The sequence below is a fragment of the Gambusia affinis genome, linkage group LG16 (assembly GCF_019740435.1).
Source record: "Gambusia affinis linkage group LG16, SWU_Gaff_1.0, whole genome shotgun sequence".
Lineage (NCBI taxonomy): Eukaryota > Metazoa > Chordata > Actinopteri > Cyprinodontiformes > Poeciliidae > Gambusia > Gambusia affinis.
This window is the reverse complement of record NC_057883.1, coordinates 22,890,631-22,900,173: the sequence shown is the minus strand read 5'-3', so window position 1 is coordinate 22,900,173 and position 9,543 is coordinate 22,890,631. Positions and strand designations below refer to the sequence as shown.

Sequence of the window (9,543 nt, the reverse complement as noted above, 5' to 3'; positions counted from 1 at the left end):
GATCACCAGAACCGTCAGAATCACAACAGAACCTCCTGAACCAAACCGGGTCATCAATCCGAATGTTTAGGACCTGCATAAATATTTCACCACAAAAAGCAAAATTTATGTAAACTGTTCATTAGTCCACTAAACTAGTAATTAACTAGTAATTACTAGTAATAGAATAGTAATTAATTAGTTACTAGTGTTTAGGTATTTTAATGGCGGGTCACTGATTTTCTATAAACTGAATTAATCAGATAAACAGATTAGACACCAACATGCTTATCCTTCAAGGGGTCACCAGGAGCTCCAGAGGTCAACAGGTGAGGTCACTTGGAGGTCACCACAGAAAGACAACCAACCAGAAGGTTCTGATCGTGTTTCTGGAGTCGAACCCACAACCTTCAGGCTGCTGCTAAAAACTTCCTGTTCCTCAAAGCACATGGGGTAATTATTATTGATAATATTGATAATAGTGATCATTATTGTCACTAATATGATGATGCTGCAGCGACGGAGCGCTGATGAAACTGAATTCATGTTTTTGATGAATCTTAAATATTCCGTGAGTTAAATTATTATGATTAAATTATTAATGATTCAAACTTTAAGGTTTTATTTCCCAGAATGCACCAGGACAACCTCCTGGTTCCTGGGCTGGGTCAAAACCCAACAGAACCTGCACCTGTAGAACAGTATTCACTCTTTCCAGAGTTCTGCTAGTACCATAAGAAGGTACTAGCAGACTTTGGTTCTGGTCAGAATTTCTCCACATGGCCTGGACTGATAGTTCTGCTGATCCAGGTGGACCTATTGGAGGTTCTGGTCTCAGTTTTGGCCCTGATCGGAGGAACTAAAATTTCCGGCAGGACTCCAGAAGCGCATGCGCGCTCAGCAGAGAAGCCGCATGTGTTTTAAAGCGGGAGCGCGCGCCGCGCCGCGGAGCGCCGTCAGATTGCCGCAGACTGCCGGAGCGGAAGCAGCCGGTAAGCAGCCTCTCCTGCTCTCGGGCCCCTTCGGAACCGAACTTCTGGCAGAAGTTCGGACCCGCGGTCCAGCTCTCCCTGAAAAGAAGCGGAGCCTCTCCGGCACAAGGACGGTTCTCCCGCTGGACCTGCAGGTGATGGTAGGAACACGCGGGAATGTTGCCATGGAGATGAGGGGTGGTGGTGATAGGGGGGTCTGGCACGGTTCGTTGGGTCCTGATCTCCCGGTTCCGCCAAGAGCAAAGTCCAGTTAGAAATCCAGAACCGGATGTAAAAACTCAGTAAAACTAAAGTTCCTATTTTTTTCCTCCAGAAACGAAAGAAACATTTCAGGTTCTGATGGGTCCAGTTGGTTCTGATGGGTCCAATTGATTCTGAGAGTTACCGATCCAGGACCTTCTCCTTCAGTCAGATGGAGGGCTGGACTTTGACTAGGACGTTTTGCTGCGTTGGAACCCTGTTCTGTTGATGACCCGGTTCTGACTGAGCTTCAGCTGCTGAACAGATGGACTCACAGGAGGTTCTGGTTCGGGACCATCACTCCTCCGTCACCGTGCTTCACTGAGGCGTCTGGTTCCAAACATCCCGGTTCTGGTTCTGTTCTGGCTCTGTTCATCCCGGTTCATCACGGACAGAACAGTACAGAACCTCCCACATGGATCAAACCGACCAGTACCTCTCATGGTGGTTCTTCTGATCCAGAAGGTCCAATCAGCAGCTGGGTCCAGCAGAACTTTGGTTCTGGACAGAAGCAGAGCAGAACCTCTTTGAGTCGAATCATCCAGGATCTGTCCTGGTTCTGGTGTATGAAGCGTTCGCACAGAAACTGTGGCACCAAATTTTACACACAAATAGAGATTCACAAAAATAAGCGAGAAAACGGAAACGTGAAATCTGGACCTCATTTATCCACACGCACGAGCACACACAATTTCACTTTCTCACTCTCTCTCTCTTTCTCACTGTCTCTCACTCTCTCTCTCTCCTTCCCTGTAATTTTAATCTCGCTGGATTGAAACGGATCAGTAGATTCACTCCGAACAGACAGGATGGATTCTCCAGGTGATCAAAGAACTGCTAAAGGTTCTGGTTCTGGTAAAAGTTTTGGTTCTGTGGTAAAGATTAGCAGCCTGATGATCCCGGTTGTTCTGAACTGGTCCCAGCCTGGCAGAGGGACCCATGCGTTTCCTCTATTTGGAATAAATTGACCAAACATCTCTTCATTGATAAATCATTGATAATCTGTGATTAATATCAATAATCATTACGTCATTCCTGAAAGGCGCCTTATCATTAAAACCGCCTATCCTCGCCAAGAGGGGCCGTTGCCATGGTAACTGGGACACGTGGCGGCAGCCTTCAGGTATTGACACTGATTTACATATTTATGGGCGGGGCCAGTAGCTGCGGTGTTTCAAATCGGGACGTGCGAACCGGATTGTCTTTTCAAAATTTCTGCCCTGATGACCCAGCAGGCCAGGTGGGCCCCATATGGGACCGACGAGGGCAACAATATAGGTTGGCCCCGATAGAAAATGTACCTGTTTGGTATCCTGGCAGCCATCTTTATTCTGCTCTGGAGCACGTTGGGTTGGGTCCAGTGGAGAGGCTCTTTGTGCAAACTGACCTGATTCAGTCTGAACCCAGAATACCAAGTAGCACCGGGCCTGGAGGTTCTGATCAATCTGTCAAGTTTATTAGTAACACAATTCAGGAGCAAGGCATTTCAAAAAGCTTTACATCATTAAAACAAAAATACAAAGTTATTGAGATAGTCAACAATTGAAACATTTTGTTAAGTGACATCTGTTACACATCACTGTTGATTAATGTTAATGCTGTGACCAGTGTTAGCTCGCTGTGACCAGTGTTAGCTCGCTGTGACCAGTGTTAGCTCGCTGTGACCAGTGTTAGCTCGCTGTTGCTAGGAGGGTTCTAGTGGATCACCAGCAGTGGATCTGCTCTGAGCCAGACTCTCATGTTCTCCACAGAGACCAGGACCAGCTGCACTTCTTCGTCCTGCAGCAGCAGAGCGGTTCTGTTCTGGCTGGGACGTGTGGGTGAGTCGGCCATGTCTGAAGAGAGCGTGATCAACTGCACCATCAGCCATGAAGTCCACCAGTACGTCTTCTCCTGCGTCTACATCCTGGTGCTCCTGGTGAGAGGCTCTCTACCTGCTGAGCAACGCTTAATTCATGCTGAATGCTTCAGACTGAGAGGGTGGAGGAAATGCAGCTTCCGGCCTGAAGCGATTGCTGCGGCAGAGAGGAAGTGTTGTCGCAGTGACCAATCAGCAGAGGGTTGCTGCCTCAATGCAGTCAGTTTAGAGAGTTCCTTGATTTAGATTTGAAGCCTATAGATGTTTTGTTAGATTTGTTGTTGAAGCTGCTTCTGCCTGGTTCTGGTCCAGTCTGGCTCACACCATTTAAGGAGTAATTGTTATGGGGTGTAAAACTGCTAGGCTTTTAACTTTATGTCTGAAAAAAGTCTTCAGAAAATGGACCCAGAAGTGATGGAGGAGAACTGGACCCTTCAACCGACCAGAAACCTCTGATGGCTCAAAGCTTCAGCACCACAGCAGTAGACCATGAAGTTCTTCAGCTAATGTTAGCCTGCTAATGCTCACTTACTCCTATTGCTAGCATGCTCACACCACTGTATTCTGTCTTGTTGCCCAATCATAGCACAGCGACGACTTGCCGACCTCTCAGTGTTAAGGTCACTGCAAACCATTCGCTGAGCTTTTTGTTGATGTCTTCTACGTTTTTGGAAGAAAATGCAGAAACCTAGCCTTAGTGTTAGGTGACACATGATTATCTGGTGTTTGCAATTGTATTTGGGGCTCAGCCAATCAGCGCCAAGGAAAATAAAAGGTCCTGATTGGCTGAACCCCAAAAGCAGCAATTAGGAAGACTGTAGATGTGCTGTAGTGCTAAAACTGTCTGCTGCACGTATTCATGCATATTAAGGTATATTCAGTGTCTGAACTATCAAAACAAGCAGAGTTCTGAAGTATTCTTGTTTTTTTTTGTTTTTTTTTTTACCTGTGATCTAAACTTAATTGATTTCCCCAAACATCAGCAGACATGGACAGAAATTAAAGAAACTGTTAGCATTAGCATAATGGTACCAAACACCGGTGGTCCGATATAATCCCAACACATGAAGTCAAACATTGGTGGTTGGTTTCAGGTGGGTGTTCCCTCCAACCTGTACTCCCTTTATCACGCTGCGGTCCAGCTGAGGCAGAGGAATGAGCTGGGGGTCTACCTGCTCAACCTGACCGTGTCCGACCTGCTCTACCTGGCGTCTCTGCCCCTCTGGCTGCAGTACATCTTTCGGGTAACAGGTTCTGCTTTAGAGAAGACCTCTGAAGGATTTAGCAGTTTTATGACAGCCTGTTTGCTTTTCTTTGTGTCTTCTTTCAGAATGACGACTGGCAGCACAGAGAGTGGTTGTGTCAGCTTTGTGGTTTCCTGCTCTATGAAAACATCTATATCAGCATCGGCTTCCTGTGCTGCATCAGCATGGACCGCTACCTTGCTGTGGTCCATCCTCTCAGGTAGATCCGCTGGAACCGTTTCACACCGGCAGCTTCAAGCCACATGGAAAACGTTTCTGCCTTCCCGTCTCCAGGTTTACCTCTCTCCGCTCTATGACTGCAGCATGGATCGCCAGCGCCACCATCTGGCTTAAAGAGGTAGCAGTGGGTGTGGTTTTCTTTCACCATAAAGAGTTGAGCAGAGACCAGACCAACCAGTCGGTGTGCTTCGAACATTACCCCATGATGCCGTGGGAATACCCCATCAACTACTACCGCTTCAGCGTCGGCTTCCTGTTCCCGCTGGCCATCCTGTCCGTAAGAAACCGCCGCCGTCCGCTCTGACAAACTGATCTGCTCTGATCTAGATCAATCTCTTCAGGAAGGCTCCAGGTACCGTCTTGATCCCGGACCAGAAGCCTCAGAGTGCTGTAAGGCCGTCACAGTTGACCTCCAGCCAGGTTCATGGCTGTGCTCTAACTAGTGCAGAGCTGGTTAGCTGTTAGCTGCGTGTTCACAGCACATCTCAATGCTCAACTGATTTTTTATGCATTATGGATTATTTAGATTATGGATCTAAATTAATGCAAGCAGTCAGACTTCGAAGTGACTCGCATAGCCACAGCATTACCCTAATGCGGTCTGTTTACGGCGGCAAAGATGGCCGCCGGCTCTGATGGATTGTAAAGTTTTAGAGCGGCACGGGCAGTAGATGGTCAGGAAACTGATAAAAAAAACCTAACAGCTAACAGAAACGGCCTTCGGTTCTGTTTGGAGTCGGAGCGGGATTGATAATGAAGCGATGAAAGACTGCTTTCATCGCTTCATTATCATTTCATACATTGTTTAGATTTACCGTCTGTCTTCTTCTGCTGACTTACGGCGCATCAATGACATAAAGATCGGATAAATTCAACGTTCAAACTGACTGCTATCATTTAGGCCCATATATGGAAGTGGAACAGATTGGATTTTAATTTGGGAGAAAAGATCAGAATTCGGTCATTCAGCTGAAAAGTCTGGATTTGAGTCATAGCCGTCGTCGTGGCTCCACCACTAGGGGGCGCCACTCGCACCTCCACCCATAAAAAATAGACTACGCTCTTGTCTATTGTTGCTGACGGGCCGTCACGTTGGACAGGTCAACCGCTCCCTTGAGCGTTATATTCTTGGGAGGCGCAATGGAGTATCAATTAATTAATAATAACTGGCTAAATAATAATCAAATTTTCACGATATTCAAACAGCTGTCATTATTAGGACATTATTACTGAACAATATATATTATGCAATGCATATATATCAGGGCTGCAGAGTGGTGCAGTTGGTAGCACTGTTGCCTTTCAGCAAGAAGGTCCTGGGTTCGATTCCCACCCCCGGGTCTTTCTCCATGGAGTTTGCATGTTCTCCCTGTGCATGGTGGGTTCTCTCCGGGTTCTCCGTAGGTCCTCCTACAGTCCAAAAACATGACTGTCAAGTTAATTGGTCTCTCTAAATTCTCCCTAGGTGTGAGTTGCATTGTTGTTTGTCCTGTCTGTCTCTGTGTTGCCTGCGACAGACTGGCAACCTGTCCAGGTGACCCCGCCTCTCGCCCGGAACGTTAGCTGGAGAGGCAGCAGCTCCTCCTGACCTCATTAAGGACAAGGGTGTTAGAAAATGGATGGATGGATGCATACACATATCAGTGATGTCAGGGGAGCCTGACATCACTGTCATAATGGAAAAATATAATGATAAAATAATTTATATTGCTATTTTCACCCTGTGGTTTGTACTGTGAAGAATTTATTTTTCATTTATCTTAACCAATTTTGATTATTTTTTCTTCAAAATCGCAGAATTTTTGCATTTCCCCATTCAAATGCTCGGAAGTGCAGCAGGTGAGGCAGCAGGAAGCTGAGCCTCACCTGGGATTGATCAACCTGTCACTAACTACTGGCTGCCATACTATGGAAGCCTGTTCCTCCTGTCTGTACGTTGTCAATAAAATGGTTAAAAAACATTTAATATACAAACTGATTTTTCATCATTTAGCTTATGTATATGATGTTCAGTGTTTGTTGTCACCAACTATGTGTGTAACGTGATCCCCCTGCTGAGGAGCGATCAGAAACCAGAGAACAGATTCGAGGTGAGGCAGGCAGTTCTCTGGCCTCATGGCAGAGGGCGCTCATGATCCTAGACATCGTGACTTCGCGTCTGCAGAGTAAGAGACAGCGAGCTAGTACCATGGCAGCACGGCTATGGATGGCATGTGAAAGTATTGTCTTTTTGCCCTTCAATTTTGTCCGCATGCGCCTTAGCATTTCCATATGTGCACAATAACGTGCAGGGGGTCTGGTGGCGTAATAAATGTATATATTTTACAGGACATCGAGAATAAAACAATATATATATATATATATATATATATATATATATATATATATATATATATATATATATATATATATATATATATATATATATATATATATATATATATATATATATATATATATATATATATATATATATATATATATATATATATATATATATCCAGCCGATGAGTTCTAGCTTCAGAGTAATTCAGCAGATTCATCCTGTGCAGTGAATCTGTTTCTCACTTCTAACATTCAGAACAAAAACGGGAGTCTTGGGAGCTATCTTACTTTTGACTGAGTGAAATAAGATGATATAAATAATGGTCTTTTCCACCCGTATAAACTAGAGAATGTTACAAAATAATATATTTATAACAATAATGTTTTATTTCTAAGGTAGGCTCTTGTGTCAGATAATGTAAGTCAGTGTTAGAAAATAATTAAAACTTTTTAAGATTTACTCTCGGTGAGCCTTCCTAGCGGGGCTGTAACACCGTTACACCCCGAGCTCTGTGGCTAATCTTAGCTGGCATTTCGCTTGTGGACATAAATACAGTATAATAATATTATACGACAAAATATAAACAATATCTTACTTACGTTATCCCACGCGCCATCAATAGACCGTCGATTTGAACAAAAATATCCCAGATTGCTGAGGTATCTTCTGCTGTTAGCTTAGCAAAAAAATGAGCGACGACCGCTCCAAGATGGCCGCCGTATTTCCTCCGCTTGAGCAGCCAAAGCGGGACTGGTCTTTATTATGTCTATGGCTCCTGATGCAGGTGAGCTACCTGAGCGTTCTTCGCGCGGTTGGCCGCAGCGCGGGAACCCAACCGGACCAGAAGACCCGGATCCGGCAGTTGGTCAGCAGCACCATCCTTATCTTCCTGGTCTGCTTCTCTCCGTATCACGTCTTCCTGCTGCTGCGGACGCTGTTCGAGCGTGACTGCAGCTTCATCACAGGTGACTTTCCTGTGAGTCACCTGGAAAGTCACCTGTGATGACTTTCAGGTGACTTTCCTGTCGGGAACAGGTGACCCCTGCACGGTTTTCATTTCCGTTTCTTATTCTTGCAGGAATCTTTAACTATTACCACGTGTCGCTGCTGCTCACCAGCCTGAACTGCGTCGCCGACCCGGCGCTCTACTGCTTCGTCAGCGAGAGCGCCCGCCGCGGGCTGCACCGCGCCGTCGTCAGGCCAGTCGCCAGGGTCGTGTGCTGCTGCCGTCGCCGAGGCAATGCGAGCCCTGTCGGCCCAGCTGGCGACTCCCACGAGGTGGCGACGGACGGGAACGGCGGGCGGAGTGTGAAGCTGCTGAACCACAGCTACACGCCTCTGGACGCCAAGACAGGCAGCGGAAATGAAACCTCTGACCCTTTGACTGTCCCAGACAAGTCCTGGGCAGACGACAGTGGGGACATGGGAGGAAGGACCGGGGACAGGAGGTGCAGCTGAAACATGGCGGCTGCAGCTGGTCAGACTGCCAGCTGGTGGTTTATGGTCATACCTGGTTTCATTCAATCAGCTGAATGTTAAACTTTGACCTTTGACCTGTGGTTTCTACTTGGGGACTGGCTGCCCTTTGCTGATTGGTCATAAACCGACTGGAGACAATCTGAGTGAAAGGCAGAAATGCCAGCAGACTGAGTCAGAAGCCAGAAAATTTTTGTAGTGGAGAATTGCAGGAACCGTCCAGGACCAGGAACCGTCCCCAGGAACCATCCGGAACCAGGAAGCGGTCTGCTGATCTGCAGCTGCTCACTAAATGTTTTTTTTATTTCAGTGATTCCATCAAGTCAAACACTTTTTATGGCTCCGTTTGTTCTAACATTTCTTCTCTTAATTATGACGATTGATTGAAAACTTTTCAAATGTCACATCAGACCAATACATTTTTTTTTTAACGAAGGTTTTACTGCCGTTATTTTGATTAACATGTTTTATTTGTATTATTTATATTTTTTGTTATTACGACTCTTATTTTGAAAGGTTAAATTAGTGGAATCCAGCATGTTGCTAGGGAACCAAAGAAAAGGAAGACGCTGTATGAAAGCGTAACTTTCACAAGTGGCTGTAAGGGTAATTTAAGTTAAGAATTTATTTAATTATCTCATTTCTACCTCGAAGGAAAGGGTCAGCCAGCGAGGTATGTTTATATGTATTTATGTAATTTTTATGTCTTTATTATCGTTATTGACACCGTCTCATTTACATTTATTTTGTATTTTAGTTCGACTTTGGTGTTATGTCAGTGGGACTAAGTTAAATTGTAAGAAGAACAAGTTAAAAAATCGACATTAAAGCTGACTATACACCAGCAGTTTAACGAACTTTTTATCGCCGTTAAGAACAAGAAGAGGTGGAAACTCGGAGCTACATGATTCTCGCATCGTTTCACCGAAGATCCGACGGTTGCAAATGTTAACGTTCAACGGTTGCTTCTTCATAAAGACGTCCAGAAACCAGACATTTAAGTTCATGTTTGGAATGTGACACAAGGAATGAGTAACAACAAGGAACTGTGTGAAGCCTGACAACAACAGCGCAACAAGGTAACGAGAAGGGAAGTAATGTAACAAAGCTCAGAGTTGATTTACGTCAAGTTAAAAGGAGATTTCACCAGTTAGGAATTCTGTAAGGTCTCAAGTGAAACAAAATGTC

General features: G+C 45.3%; 1 protein-coding gene across 5 annotated transcripts; it reads left to right on the top strand.

Annotated features, from left to right (window-relative positions):
- Positions 1–655: 655 nt before the first annotated feature.
- On the top strand, positions 656–9,199 carry LOC122845726 (ovarian cancer G-protein coupled receptor 1). Of its 5 annotated transcripts, none has more exons than XM_044142117.1 (7): positions 656–1,105; positions 2,963–3,129; positions 4,164–4,313; positions 4,400–4,533; positions 4,608–4,830; positions 7,664–7,844; positions 7,958–9,199. In XM_044142117.1, exons 2-7 carry the CDS (start codon positions 3,043–3,045, stop codon positions 8,335–8,337), a joined length of 1,155 nt encoding a protein of 384 aa, XP_043998052.1. In that variant the 5' UTR covers positions 656–1,105; positions 2,963–3,042; the 3' UTR covers positions 8,338–9,199. The 5 variants fall into 5 exon arrangements, with proteins under 5 accessions (XP_043998052.1, XP_043998051.1, XP_043998050.1 ...); XM_044142116.1 differs by having other exon boundaries at positions 656–1,111; XM_044142115.1 differs by lacking the exon at positions 656–1,105 and adding an exon at positions 2,006–2,033.
- Positions 9,200–9,543: the final 344 nt, after the last annotated feature.

Coding starts and splice junctions, on each gene's coding strand:
- LOC122845726 (XM_044142114.1), top strand. CDS start 2,435: ATGACCCAGCAGGCCAGGTGGGCCCCATATGGGACCGACGAGGGCAAC. Junction 4,314..4,399: donor GGCTGCAGTACATCTTTCGG/GTAACAGGTTCT, acceptor GTCTTCTTTCAG/AATGACGACTGGCAGCACAG. Junction 7,845..7,957: donor TGACTGCAGCTTCATCACAG/GTGACTTTCCTG, acceptor TTATTCTTGCAG/GAATCTTTAACTATTACCAC.